This window comes from Misgurnus anguillicaudatus, chromosome 22 (assembly GCF_027580225.2).
Source record: "Misgurnus anguillicaudatus chromosome 22, ASM2758022v2, whole genome shotgun sequence".
NCBI classification, from domain to species: Eukaryota; Metazoa; Chordata; class Actinopteri; order Cypriniformes; family Cobitidae; genus Misgurnus; species Misgurnus anguillicaudatus.
Window position 1 is genome coordinate 9,613,253 of NC_073358.2, and position 15,967 is coordinate 9,629,219.

Genomic DNA, 15,967 nt, shown 5'->3' on the forward strand with positions numbered 1-15,967 from the left:
TATGTATGCAAACATTACGTTTTTAAAACAACCAGTAAAGAAGAAAAAAAGAAAAAGACAGGCTATATTTTAAAAGAAATACCCTAATAGAAAACTGTCAAATGCATGAAATATTTAATAAATTGTATTATAAAATACATGATATTATGCCTTTTTAGTATAACCAATTCAAATCTTTAATCTTTCTAAATGTAACGTGATGAAAACGCTATAAAAGCACTACACTAAAGGGAAACATAGGGGGAACTGATGAACTCATGAGTTCGACACAACACCCCCCTTAAAAAAATTGGTGCATGACGCCCCTGCTTCACATTACCCCACATTATATGTCACTGCATTGATTACTGGCACAGATGTAAACATAATGTAGGGCTGGATTTTTGATATGTTTATTTGTCCGTTTAATCCAAACCCCCGAATTTGAACTAATTTAAGCTCTGTTCACGCGTGTAAAGAAGCTGACGCTCGATGCCCATTGCATTTTCAAGTTCAAGGCAGCAGTCACTCAACACAGTGAATCATCATACAGAAAAAACATCACTTCAAGAATAAAAACAAGGCTTGTCGTGTTGAGTTTTGTTAAAAAAAACAGTGCAAACAGGAAAAGAAAGTCCAATATTATATTCAGTAAACAGAAATACATCCTATCCTATAATGTAAAATTATAATGTAAAAAAGTTATTCACTTTCCGTTAATCGACGTTCGAAAAAAACGTCGATTAACGGAAAATGAATTATTGGAGGGAGTGAAAGTAGCGCACTCAATTTTGGGTACCCAGTCAGAGGTCACTGCCTACAAGTTAAAAATAGCAATACCCATACAACAAATGGCACGCTCACTAACGACACCAAATAGAGCTTGTTGTGGATTTTACTTTAATGATTACGCAACACATCTTCTCAAGTCATATTTACATTCAACGCATGCAGCCTGCGCAATAGCAGATAGGTGTGTTTGACATTTTTTGGCGCTGCGCAACCGGATCTTCAAATGACATCAAAGTACCACGAGAGCGCAACTTTCGAATCATTCTCGCGTACTTTGATGTCATACGCAGATCTGTCTGCGCAGCGCCGCAGGAAGGGGTGTTTTGTCAGAACCGGAGCGGCGCAGAGCAATTTCAATGCATGTAAAAAGTGACTTTGGCATTCAAATGATGAAGACAAAACTGTAATCAAAATAATTTTAGGCATTTAGCAATTATATTTTTTTATATTTTTATATAAGCTATATTATTATTTTTTATAAATAATAATTTTTTACATTTACATGACACTACAGTGCAATTTTATACAGTTTTCTACATAAATACGCCAACACTACACTGTAAAAAAATTCTGTAGAAATTACAGTATTACTGGATATTACTGGCAACTAGCTGCCAGTAACTTACTGTATTTTACATCTGTTATTTACTGGCAACAGTTTGTTCAAAGTTAAATGAACATGAAACATTTTTAGTCTTTATCTTCTACAGAAAGTTACTGGCAAGCAGCTGCATAATTACAGAATTTTTTTTACAGTGTACAGTATTTTTTATGGGTTGCTATGCTGCCTAGAAAATTCGAATTGTTAACAGCAATTAATATAAGTCAAACATGATATAGGCCTACTAAACACTAAATTAAACATTTGCAAATTAAAGGGATAGTTCACTCTAATATGAAAATTCTGTCATCACTTGGTCATCCTCATGTTGCACCAAACCTGTATGAATTTCTTATTTCTGATGAACACAAAATAAGATATTTTAAGAAATTATGGTAAACACGAAGCAGTAAGTGACCATAGACTTCCATAGTAAGAATAAAAAATATGATGGAATTTAATGGGTACCGTCAACTGGGTGCTTACCATCATTTATCAAAATATTTTCCTAGTCATTTATCACAATACTTCCAAAATATATATTTACTACTATGGAAGTCTATGTCACTTACTGCTGTGTGTTTAGCATCATTTATCAAAAATATTTTTTGTGTTCATCAGAAAAAAATCATACAGGTTTAGAACAACATGAGGATGAGTAAATGATGATAGAATTTTCATTTTAAAGTGAACTATCCCTTTGAATTAAAAAAAAGAACAAACAACATTATAAACGTCCGTTTTTGTGACTGAATAATAAATGCGCTAGTTACTTATAAAACTTTAAACTGAACGCGTGAAGACAAAAGAGTGTGATACAAGTGCGTGGGAAAGACATGCAATATTGGTTCCCTGCCACTGAAAGGTTTATTGTGTAAAAAAAATCGCACTTCTTTTCTTTGAAAGAATAAATACGCGTGTCGCAGAGCGGACTTGACACGCTTGCAGCACAAAACGGTGACTGCACGTGTTAACCCTGTTTATAGTTTAGCCTTTTGTCCTATCATTAGCATTTCTCTGATGTCTAAGAGACTTTCCACAGCCAAAAATTAGTTGCTAGAAATGAGTTAAGTTTATTTATGCACGTGCAAATTGTGTTTTGCAGCAGAAACAATAAACACGGACTTTCAGTCCTAACCATTTTCTTCTTAATAATATGTACAAAAAGACTTGCCTAAAGATGTGTTAGACTAGGCTACTATGATTGTTTTCTAATAATTGTTTTTATAAGGCTAAACAAAATGTTCAGTGCACGAAATATGTGCATTTTAAAAAAATATATGCTTTTAGATGATATTTAGAAGCCTTTGGAGCTAAATCTATTCGTTCTGCTTACTCTTTTAGTCAGTTTTAACAGTGTGAATATTTATACTTAACCACCTGGTCAGGCGGATGTCTCCAAGGTGCCGGGACACGTGGCGCCGCTTCAAACGATTTATTTATTTGCATGAGGCGACAAACGAGCAGAGGAAGCCAAAGGTGTGAAAACAGAAGTCTTGTGGAAGCGTGCCTGTATTGTACTATCTAGGTAGGCTTCAAAGACTAACACTTACATTTCAAAGGGCGCAAATCATCAAAGGACGCAACGAATCTTCGGCGCGTGCAGCAAATTTTGTGAATGCCCGTGATGTGAATGGCACGCTTTGCATATTAAAATGTCATTACGCTAAATAAGTATAAAAGAAGAAGAATGGTGGTCCTTAAATCAAAAAATATATAATATTAAAATAACACACACAAAGGCCCAGTTAATTTTTGTGATTTTAATGATGGAATGTATTTGTTTCAGTACCTGCAATATACAGCTATATATATATGACCATAAAAGGGAATGATATGAATAAATTAATGTGCAAAATAGATAAATACATACATAAGCTATGCATTACAGATCATACACCCAGTACAGATCATGCAAAAAAAAAAAAGAAAAAATACATCTGTGTAAAAATATATTGCCATCATTTATCATACACTATGTACACATTTTACATTTTCAATGTGGTGTCAGATCATGAAATCATTACACATTAAGAAAATAGATATAGACATATATCTCCTGTTATAAAAGAGATAAACCATGTCTGATTATTACACAAGCCCCAGTATTTGAGTCCATTTCTCTGTACATTTCTTTAAAAAGTCTTTTAAGGCCAAGGTCTCCAAACAGATTGACTGACAGGAGCTTGGTGTTGAGAGGTCGACTGGGCTACTGTATGTGTGTTTTGACACTGCAGTGTATTGGACTTTGTGTTTCTAAGAGGAATCCTCTTCTGGTGTAACACAACGTGCTTGCGAACCGGAGAAAGTTCATGTTTACAGACAGATGTCTGCTGCAGATGATGCTGTGGATGTGAATCGGGAACTTTCGTTCTGGAGGACTTCTGGACTTTGACAGGCAGTCTGATGTGGGTGGGCACACAGGGATGTGTCAGCCGTTGACAGAGTGCGGCTGTTACTGAACCCTCAATCCCACGACCCTCACCTTCATCTAACAGAAAACGGGAAGCTTTCTGAAGACAAGTAGAGAAGCCATCCATGAACTGATGCTTTTCTGTTTCTTCTTCATCTTTTGCTTTCTTGGCCCTGTCTTGGATAGTCTTTTGCAAGAAGAGGACAGTGTATTCCAGGATCTCTGCCTTCTCCATCCTTCGCTGATTGGGGCTCTGTAATTGCAGGAAAGGAGAGTTTAGATAAAGCTCCAAACAAAATATAGATATGGGCAAACACTACAAATACATTCCTCCAGATGACATTATATAAAGAAAAATAAATGGTTTTGTTTTCTTACATTGTGCTCAGGACCTTGCAGCAGTAAAGTTCTCAGGTTCTCCAGACTATGATTCATCCTCTCTCTTCTTCGTCTTTCTACCTGTGGCTTTAACAGCTGCAGAAAACAAAAAGCAAAGACTTATGTAAGTGGAAAAGGTTTTACTAATATACAATAAAGTATGCCTGAAGTGTTGTCAGTGATACAATTAAGATATGAGCACACAAATAGATATTTACCTTTCTATCCATTTTCATGTTCCCAGGCTCTCCAAACACTTTCATTGTACTTCCAAGTGTTTATCAATAATGATACAATCCAATAAAGATCCAGGAAGGTTTTGTATTAGGTATGCTGGAAGAGGCTTCGTCACGCAGTATAGGCTACAGACAATTGTAAGATGCAGGTCTGCAGTAGAGCACCGGTTTTATATGCTTTCAAGAATGGCGTCACAAACCACGCCCATTGTTGACAACAGACCACTCCTTAAACTGCTATTATCGGCACTATATCTAATTTGTATTTTTATATATTAAAAGCTTAACAACAAAAACACTACAAAGTTATTAATAATAATATATGTTTTAATAATTAAATATAAACAATTAATATTAAGAAATAAGCTTGGCCTACTTTATGCCATAAACTAAATAATGGATATGGACATGATAATAGTAGGCTACATCACATTACGACGTTCTTTTAAATCACATTTGATGATCTGTTTCTGTATTTAGCTAATATTATATGCATTGAATTGGTTTAAGACGTTCAGGCAGCACAATCTTAGATCAAAGTTTTGAGGGCACACGCGTTGACACATGGACTTCCGTGGGCACGTGTGCATAACAAAGGTGAGATACCATTGCATATCAATAGCCCACGGCACGCGTCTCTGGCGAGACAGATCCTATTAAAATAACAACAAGGGGAGTGCTGCTATTTTACCTTCGTCCAAAGTCCCATACACAGTGGGCTATGTAGATTTTTATTTAACATTCATGTTAATAAGAGCTCACAGGCGCGCAGCGTTTTAAAGCAACTCAAAAGAGCCATGCGCTCTCCTGCATGTAAATGTAGGCTACAGATTTATAAAAAAAACCAAATTGAAATTGTAGTTAACAAATTATTGTATATACGTGTAACTACAAGTGCCTTTTAAGAAAAAGAAAAAAATAAACTGTGCAATGTACTCGTGCGTAAACATCTAATTTAGATACGCTTGTTGAAAGTTTGCATATTTTCCTTTTGATTTAAGTTTGTTTTGCACAAAAGGCACAAGGGCAACATCTGGGTCTAACGAAAGGGGTTAACCATCAGGGGGAAGGGATTGAACTCCTTGCAAATTTTGCTGGACGCGTGGCAACCTCGCGCCTATGAATAATGCACGCGCGTGCGGACACTCGCCGTGTTTGCATTTCAATGTATGGACGCAGAATGTGCAGTCAATGCGCGTATTGTAGTTTTTCCATACAGGGAAGTGCACTTAATTGTCCATTCATTGTGTCAGTGGGGAGAAGGAAATGATCATGAGACTTCGGAAGGCATTTCATGTTTATCTCTTCTAACATCTACAGTCACATTAACGTGAGACAGCTGTCCGACCGGTATATTTTCTGATCAATTTATTTTTATGTATTTTTAGACGAAAGTAGCACGCAGACTTTTGCAAGGCAACCCAAAACTATTTCAAAAACTAAATTGCCCTGTGCCCTCATGACCTGATTAACCACAACAATTTGAATTACTAATCACTCCTCACAACAAAGTGATGAAAATAGAAACTATATGTGAAATCAGGCAGACTTTCTCATACACTGAGGTGTTTATTGGTGAGCGGCGTGGGAACTGAGCTGAGCCTGCGCTCCGTGGAAGATGTACAAATTTTGACAGGTAATAAAAATGAGCAAAGGTGTCGGTGCTTTTGAGGTGTGTGCTCAGTGTTACTGGGAGAGCCTGGTTCATAGCTGGTTCCCATCGTAGCACTTCTGAACACGCTTGCAAATTTTTGCCACGTAAAATATTTACACAATCACACGCCTCAGAACAAACAAAGTGTGTCTGTTGTGTAAAATGCAATAAAAGACAGTTATCACTTGAAATATTTTTGTAATAAATATTGTTTTAAACATTCCATTATCATTTTCTATTATCAAGGCAATTTGAAACACTTGGTAATGATTTTCTCCTATTTTCTCTGCTAAGGATTAATTGTAAAATACTCTGACAAAACCTGACAGCCAGGGGTTGACATGGGGTGGAAACTTCAGATAATAATTTAATTCAGATGGCAATAGGGTACAACAGTTTTATTGACCTGTTTGTTTAATATTTATTATAACAACTGTCCCCATGCGCGCAACGCAAATACTTATACAATATGCAAATATCACTCCACACGCTTCTCACTTGAGTCATTCACGTGATCTCACACTTGAGTGACCTTACGCGTGCCATTTGCTTTCATCTTTGCCTTTTGTGTGCAAATCAAGTAGCGTTGGGTAAAATTTGCTATTCCCAACCTTCCAAACCTTGTAAGCGCGCAAATAAACTGTAAAAAGAATTGCGTCTGCGGAATGTACTTAAAGTGGTAAACTAATAATACAATTTCTGTGCTAGGTTTGATAAATAGATGAACATCCACAGATTATGTTGCACAAAAGGTATTTTAAAGAAAAGTTTTTTGCAGAGTAGGCTATTCAAACGTAAGAAAGTATGGTTCTTTTAGAAACCTTTGACTAAAAGGTTCGATGGTTACCAAAAACTTTCATTTTATGGCATTACTGCAAAGAACCATTTGTGCCTCGTTTTTGTAGATATCATGAACTGATTGACCACAGTCTATTAATGGCCAATTACAAATAGCACCTATGTGTTGAAAATGGAGACTGTATGTGAACGCATGCTGTATTGTCCCATGCGCTCCAGTGTTAAATGGATTCTGTCGTGGGAACCTTCTCTACCCTATTGACGATGTACAAATTTTGACAGGTAATAAAAAAGCTGAGGTGTCTAGGCAGTCCGTGTTGCTGAGAGAGTGTAGGTAATTGTTGGTTCCCATCGTAGCACTCCTGAAAGTACCCGTTGGCTATTTGTTTTTTAAATAAAGCGTGCTAAAGTGTGTCAATGGTGTGATATTTACAAAAAGTAAATCCATTATAGAAAAGCCATGATATCCAAACGAACGAACACAAACTTATAGTGTTTAAAATCAGTGGAAAATAACTTTCTCAGTATTTCTTTACAAAACCAACGTGTACAGATAAGTGTGCGCGAGATTGGTTGCATTCTGGTGCATGCGTAATTTTAGTTTTAAAGTACCAATGAGACTTAGGAGATAGATGTATTAATTAACAGATCAATAAAAAACATTATATGAATGACTTATACGTCTTAATATAAACTAAATACTGGCATACTAAATAGTAACTATATTACCTACAAGAATCAGCAGGGGTTGTATGCTGACCTTAGTCAATGTAGCAACGCACCAGTAGGTCTTTTGTCCAGACTGGAACATATGACACACGCGCTTTAGCCACACGTTGGGTGTTAACAAGATGCGTCAAATGGGCCATAATAAGAATAGAAGCACACAGTGCAGAATGTGTTTATTCCTTCACTAGTTAAAGTTTCCCACGGGAATTCTTGTAGACTGCCCTCTCAGTTACCCGTGCCTCCACACATAATCCAAATAAATAAATATCATATTTTAAACTTGATTTAATAACATAATATAAATAAGAGGGATAGAATCTGCATTCTGGAGTCTTGAGGTGTGCTTTATAACAAATAACATAATTTACACAAAGTTGCATGCTTAGAAGTGTACATACTGGTAAAATGATTGCTTATTGTGCAAGCAAGGGCAATTCCCATAAAAAATGGCAAAGCCCTTTAGCATTGTTACACTGGCCATGTTAAGTTACACAGTTACCATGCATTATTTTAAATAAATATTAAAACAAACCAGCCTGTGTAATGTGTAAAAAATGAAAAGAGGACCTTCAGACACCTGGTTTAAAAAAAGTTTAATTTTTAAAATATTTATTGTAATACATGTAATATTGTTGACAGCAAGTCATATATGAAAATTGGCAATTGTCACTTTTGAAATTAAATTCATGCATTATGATTAGTGCAAAGGTATTGTACACTATATGTGAGAATAAAAAGTGTTGATAAAGTGAACAATAATCCAGCCCCATGTCACTTCACAGGCCAAACATTATGGGGCGGTTTCCCGGACAGGGAGATTATTGTATCCAAAACTCCCACCAACTCCAGAAACAATTTATAATGAATTGTCCTTTTTTTCAGATACACATGATTATTGCACTAGACAAACAGGTGAGATGCGATGTGTGTTGCCTTTATGTCGAACGAACCAAATACAGCAGTCAGGGTTTTATCGAGCTATGGTGGCATGGAACTCATTACCAGGATTTTTGTTGCTGGAAAATAATAAAAAACGCTTTCAAAAGAAGTTAAAACTTTTCTGGTTCACACAGCAATTATTGATAGTTGTATACTCTGATTTTTATGAAGATTTATGTTGAATTCAATGATTTAGTTTTGTTTGTGAAGACAGAATGTGTATTGGAGTATAGAATGATACCAGAAAATGAGCTGTTCTTGAGTTTTTCTTTTCTTTGACATTGAGCTGCTATGAACTTATGTATGTCTTGTATATTGTTATTGTGTGTAGGTGTGTGAATGGTGTAAAAATATAAGTGAAACATGTTATGAATTTTGAGGAGACCCCAGGAAGAATAGCTACTGTTGTTACCTAAACCCCTAATCATAGAACCTAATTAACCTAATTATAAAAAAGTCTTCTAAGCAAAGCCTCTGTTAAAGTATTTAAAGCATTTATTATTTTCCATATATTAACTAAATTTCAGAATTGTCATGGGCATAACAGAGAAATGTCACGTGCATAACTTTCTTCCTCATAAATGTGCATACAAAAATTTAAATAAAAAACATATTAAATGTTCTTGCTTTTGTTTTGTGCCTTTTAATTCAAATATTCCTGCAAAGTATGTTGTCTCCCAAAAACTTTTTGTCACATCCATAACGCATGCATTTTTCACTTATCCAAAAAAGACACGAGGATAAACTAATATTTTTCTAATTTCCAGACTCTGTCATTAGGGGTTTAGGGAAATAATAACAGATGGTTTAATATATTGGTAATAAATGCATTTGACTGCAAATGTCACATCCATAAAGCTGGAATTGCTCATGACTGTTTATGTTTTGTAATAGTTCTTAAAGGGATAGTTCACCTTAAAATGAAAATTCTGTCATCATTTCCTCATCCTAATGTTGTTCTAAACCTGTATGAATTTCCTTTTTCTGATGAACATAAAAGAGGATATTTTAAGAAATGATGGTAACCACACAGCAGTAAGTGACCATTGACTTCCATAGTAGGAAAAAAATATTTGGAAGTACTGTGATAAATGATGAAGAAAATATTTTGATAAATGATGGTTTGTTTTATTGGTTTGGTTTATTTGCACAAATACAAAAAATACATACAATAATATTATCATATTTTTTATTCCTACTATTGAAGTCAATGGTCACTATCTGCTGTGTGTCATTTCTCTAAATATCTTCTTTTTTGTTCATCAAAAAAAGTCCATACAGGTTTAAAACAACATGAGGATGAGTAAATTATGAAAGAATTTTCATTTTAAGGTGAACTATCCCTTTACTAAAATCCAGTTGCTGCACATGCACTACTTTGGTTTTCTAGCATATTCTCCGCAGTGAATGCATGATGTTAAGATCCAGCTTGTTACAACTCAGCTTTTTCAGACTGAGAACAACTGGGGGCTCATATACAACTATTACAAATAATGCAAACATTCAAAGATTCTTAACCCTTACATTAAGAGTAATGGGGATGTACACTTTGACATTATCATCTGTGTTATTGTGTTGTCCTCTGGACATTATTTTTATTTATTCATTAAAACGTTTTTGTATTGTTATCAATTATAGAAATTATATATTGTAATGTTAAAATGTTCATTTATTTGTGTAAAAACTATTATAGTGACACATATTCTTGTGGAATTTATATGGCTTTATCTCTCTATTACCATTAATAAATGATTAAGATAAACCTAAAAAAAGTTATAATTTATCATCTTTAAAATAATTTTTAGCCTATGAAGTGACATGAGACTGTGGATTATTGTTCACTTTATCAACACCTTTTATTCTCACATAGTGTACAATGCTTTTGCAATAATCATAATGAATTAATTTAATTTTTAAAGTGTCACTTGCCAATCTTCATTTGTGACTTACTGTCAACAATACATGCATTACAATAAATGTTTAGGAAATTAAACATGTTTTAAACCAGGTGTCTGAAAAAACATGTTTGTTACACAGGCTGGTTTGTTTAAATATTTATTTAAAATAATGCATGGTAACTGTGTAACTTAACATGATCAGTGTAACAATGCTAAAGGGTTCTGCCAAGGTTTTTGATGGAACAAATTCCATCTAGACATCAATAGTTAACATTCAGCAGTGGTCTCTGCCAAATATGGTAGAAGGTAGATTCCTATATTTCTCTATCCTTTAACTCCCATAACTAACATATAAGAGCTTTATTTTTAAAGAAATATTGTATCATTGCCTTATGCACATTTATACTGATATAATTTCATTGTTTGGAAAAAGATTTGGCTTAATCAGTATTTTACAAAAAGTAAAGGCCTATGATTCAAACGTATTTATCTACCAAGCAAAATATTTTCTTTTAAAATGTAAATATAGTGATACAAAAGACACTTTATGTAACAACTGGTCAGAAAATGTGCTTCATTGGTTCTGGCACTGCCCTTTTGTGAGATCTTTTTGGGAAAACTTTAAAATCACAAACGTTTTATTATTATTATTATTATTATTATTATTATTAAATGTTATAACTGTTGTTTTTGTTACTTTTTGCTATAGGGTATAAACATGCATTAAAAAAAGATGCACACTTCTTGTATCCAATACTTTGCATTTGAATAATGAAAACTCATATTTTCACCCTACTAATTGATTACTTGGTTATAACAATCAAGTGTGTTATTTACTTTTTATTAGTGACAAAAGTTTACATACACAAAAGCATTTATTTTTATTTTTTCCCAACAAAACTTAACTTTATATTGAAGCAATCAGATTTTCTTTAAAAGGTAATGCATTGAAAACCATAAAAAATCTAATTTCTTTAATTTTTATTTGTAAGATGGTTGATATTGTTAAATATGTGTATAGTGCCAATGTATTAAATAATTAAATAACAATAATAAAATAAAGATACGATTGGAGCTCCGTATACATTGCCAGCATGTGATGACAAAATATTTTGATACTATACTACAAAATAAACCATTATTTGCCTAAACTCGTTTATTATCAGAAACTTTTTAAGCAGTTTATTCAGAGGACACGTGCTCACACCTCGCTCTAAAGAATGTTAAGCGTGTCTGTTTCACACCTGCGCTCAACACGCGCTCAAGTGCTGAAACTTTCCACGTGCCCGTTTGTCCTGTTGTTCAGTATTGCTACAGCAGGTGAGCGCGCACCGAGATGGACGGCCATCAGACAGTGAATGCGTATCAGAAATCAACGTGTTACCTGATGGTTTTACTTTGTATAAAGTGAAAATGATTGTAAATTACTCAACACTTTCTACAAAGCAACACCAAAGTCCGATTTCCGATATTCGCATGTACAATTCAAAATATTTGAGAAAGGTTCTCAAAACCTTCTGGAACCTTCTTGTGTTTTTTTTATGCATGCACTTTGGAAGACAGTGTTGTGTTATTGCATAATTGTCTATAATTTATTTATTTATTGGTGTTATAGTTTTTTTCCCACTGCTAATGCACTAAATAATAGTTTCCCAGTGCCAAAGGCCTATATGCTGATGTCTGTGTTTCTGTATTTTTGTAAAGATCAAATCATAACTGTTATGTCACATACCCCATCCCATTTCAATTCCTGACTGAGGTCAAGACCTTGATGCTCCCCATCGCGACCTTTTGTCCACGGTATATTTTGCGCTGTATTCACTGTTAAACAGACGTGTTAAAAGAATCATAATACTAATGGAATTATGATCGAGGGTGCGCGTGTCATCACTCTGCTCCATCTAACATTAGGCTTTCCCACGGGATTTTTCCAGAGGTTAGTTATGAGGCAAGGTGCCCATGAAAAGGTCAAAAAGTGAAATACCACATGGCCAATGCAATAATAACAATAATAATATAGATAAAATGTAGCTACATTTATGACCTTTCATGATTGTTAGTGCGCATGGAATACCACAATAAGGCTACCTTCTGTGTTTAAACGTTTAGTTGGACAGAGCAGACTGTGTGCATGCTAGCTATTAGTAAATTAGATTAAATTTGATCTTACTATTTTTAAGGAACAAGAACACAGATTGAGGTGGCAGAATTATGGATAGCCTGGAAAGCATATTTCAATGTAGGCTACGCATTTAAATTACGAACTCAAATCTGTGAAAGGAAGTAATTCAAAGTAAAGACTATATTTTGCATTCGATGTTTATTCACTTGATCGTTCTGCAATGTATTCATCTGACCGTTGGCTTCAGGTGCGAGGGCAATGCGCGAAACTTGCACATGCAGTCTCGCTGTGCTGGTGTCAGTGTGTTCGTTTTTACACATTTCCAGTCTCACAATATTCTGTTCCCACGAGAAAATCTGAACTTGCCATCGCACTTTCGTTATCTTTGGTTTTAGCAAATAAAAATATAGGTTTTACAAACATAAATCGACGTTTAATGCCCAAACAATCATAAACAAACACAATGTCAGACTCAGGGCTGAATTAATGCATGAAAAAGATGTTTGCATTTACTAATAAGCATTATCGAAATACAAGCATAAAGAAATCTCAAATCCCTGATAAGTTCATTGCTTGTGCTAGAAGATGAGTGTGTGGGTTAACCAAGTGTTAATAAGTCTTACTAAATCGCGTTATTGGCGCAATAAAGACAACAAACTTCCATAAAAGCATAAGCGTTATATTGTATTATTATTAATTAAGCAAGCAACCTCCTAAAAGCGGTTCGTTTTCATAATCAAGTTTTTATAGCAATTAACAACTAGTTTAATTAAAAACATCTTTCATTTAAAATCTCTGAGCTGCTGATTCACGCGTTTGCGTCGTTTAGATGTTAAATATGTTCTGCCAACATGCGCAGTAAATTTATTTGACGAAATCTAATAGATTTATAGTTTCTTATCTTGGAATATATTACGAGGTTAATCGGGACCAGCAGAGAGCCATAAGGACCATAAGGTTGGATACGTCATTGACACCTCGTCACCAATGACAGGCCGACATCTCCAATATAAGCACGAGCGCGTCTAAGTATCCTCACTAGCAGAAAAAACTCTAAGCAAAGCGGACCAACAGGATTATACTATTGTACAACGACCTTTTTTACGCATTTACGCGCTCCACTTTGGTGTTGCCAACCCCAAACAGATGATGGTTACTCCAAAGATGGCCAGCCGTAGAGGAGCCAAGAGAGTAAGTATATGAATGCCTTTACTAAATTTATCTTTTACGTATCTGTTACAGTTACACGTTATTTGTCTCATTTGTCTCTATATATAAATTAAATAATATATTGTGGTCCTTCCAGATCTTAAAACCTGTCATCGAGAAGAAACGGAGAGACAGGATAAACCAGCGTTTAGATGAGTTGAGGACTCTTCTCCTGGATAATACATTAGACTCGGTATGATATGCAATGCAACTTGTTTTTAAACCTAAAATGTATTGTTTTAAACAAACATGTTTGAATAATTAAACATAAATATATAACGCGAACGTTTACTTTTACAGCGACTTCAAAACCCCAAACTGGAGAAGGCAGAAATTTTAGAATTAACTGTTGAATACATAAAGAAAAAAGCGCAAGGTGCGAGGGAAACTCAAGGTAAGTTTCTGTTCTATATTTAATATTATATTTAAAAAATATATATTTTGAAACTAATAATACAATTTCAGTTTTACATTAAATAACTTTCTGAGAAATTCTAATTTATTTTATCCTTCTTTTTCCTCCCTCCTGTTCATATCATTCTCTGCTTTTCAATGTAACCTGAAATTAACCTGAAAATCCATTTACCTCTTTTTCTGACTCAATCTATAACTCAATATAATTTTCCTTTTTCTTTATATATTTTCATTTCTATTTTCCTTACTCTTTCTGGTTCTCCTTTTTCTGAACTTTTATTAATCAAAACCCTTATCTACCATAATTATTTATGGTGTTAAAACTTCTTTGTGTCTCATTCTGACTAAATTTACCACTTTTAACTTTCTTATTTAAAAAAAAACTATCCCTTTTTCTTCACACTTCACCTTTTTCTCCATGCCCCTCCTCTATCTTTACCCCATCCCTCACCACAGGAGATTCTCACAAGGACCCACATGACGCCAAACCCCCTGCTTTACATCATGGAAGACCACACGTACCCTACGCTTCAGTCCACGAGTCCATCAATGCCCAGATGCCCTCCAATCCCATCTACAAAGCTGGTTTCAAGGAATGCATCTCTCGACTGGCCAACTTCATTGAATGTGTGGAGCCTTCCCAGCAAGACAACTTCATCCAAGGCCTGTATCACCATCTCGACTCCTACAGCAATGCTCTCCCCCAGAGCAGAGTTTCCAGCCAAGCTGCCCACCATCCTTGGATCCAAAGCGCTGAGCTGACGTGCAGGTCGGATGTCCCTGTGATTGGACCTATGAGGGGAAACGCTGAGCCGTTTTCATACCCCAGTAGTTTGTATCCCAGCTCCTTCATGCTTCACCATCCGACAGGGCAACCTATGACGCACCCCTACCTATCTCCTCCGTACTCCATTTCCCCTCCACCATCTCCTTGTTACTCAAGCAGTTCTCCGCCTTTCTCCAGCTCACCCACATATCTCACCGTACCCTGCCACTTCCCTTTCCCACCCACCATCTCCCCACTTTCTACAGACTCTTCATCATCAACATCATCATCGTCGTCGTCGTCTTCTCTTAGTATCTCACCACCTTGTCTGCCTGTAGTCCCAGTGCCCCATCCACAGGCCTCCCCCACTTCAGGGCGACACGCTGGGTCTTCTCCGCCCTGCCCACCCCGGACTCTGAGACGAGCTCTGTTTCACAACCAGCCTGTCTGGAGGCCCTGGTAAGGAAGATCAGTGCCTAAAAACTTATTGGTGAAATACAGGGGAACAATCACTGAGCTACGTCTACATTTTTTGCATTCCTCTGACATTAGGTGAGAGAGAAACATTGGTTGATCTATGCAAATAACACACAACGTAAAACTTGGTTGTTATCAATGTTTATAGGTGCAGTGATCTCTGTAGTAGTTGAATTGCACTGTCACATTCCTTATGTGTTTCCTCTGCATAGTAATTTTCATGTCTGGACTATTTTATTTGTTTCAAATGATGTAAATATATTTATTTTTTTTCTTTTGTACATTGTAAATTAATTGTACATTTATCACTTAATAAATCTCTATCATTTTGTTTATGTGTATGACTTACTTTTATAACAATAAAACGTCATGACGTTAGTTTACAAACTCTGATAAACTTATTTATATTAGGGATTTTAGATTTAAGTGAGCACTGATATGACAAGAGGGAGGGGGCAATTATATTTTAATAAATGCAGTTACAAGTTTTAACTGGTTTAACAGTTTTAAGTATGACACACACACTGCAGGACAATACTCATTAAAGGATAAGTCAATTTTC

General features: G+C 35.3%; 2 protein-coding genes across 2 annotated transcripts; one reads left to right on the forward strand and one right to left on the reverse strand.

Moving 5' to 3' along the window:
- Positions 1-3,134: 3,134 nt before the first annotated feature.
- On the reverse strand, positions 3,135-4,815 carry her7 (hairy and enhancer of split related-7). The gene is made up of 3 exons (XM_055198022.2): positions 4,382-4,815; positions 4,164-4,259; positions 3,135-4,038 (listed from the first exon to the last, which is right to left on the reverse strand). Exons 1-3 carry the CDS (start codon positions 4,424-4,426, stop codon positions 3,520-3,522), a joined length of 660 nt encoding a protein of 219 aa, XP_055053997.2. The 5' UTR covers positions 4,427-4,815; the 3' UTR covers positions 3,135-3,519.
- Positions 4,816-13,602: 8,787 nt separating this feature from the next.
- On the forward strand, positions 13,603-15,736 carry her1 (hairy-related 1). Its single transcript, XM_055198023.2, has 4 exons — positions 13,603-13,730; positions 13,846-13,941; positions 14,049-14,142; positions 14,619-15,736. The coding sequence occupies exons 1-4, from the start codon at positions 13,686-13,688 to the stop codon at positions 15,389-15,391; spliced, it is 1,008 nt and encodes a 335-aa protein (XP_055053998.2). The 5' UTR covers positions 13,603-13,685; the 3' UTR covers positions 15,392-15,736.
- Positions 15,737-15,967: the final 231 nt, after the last annotated feature.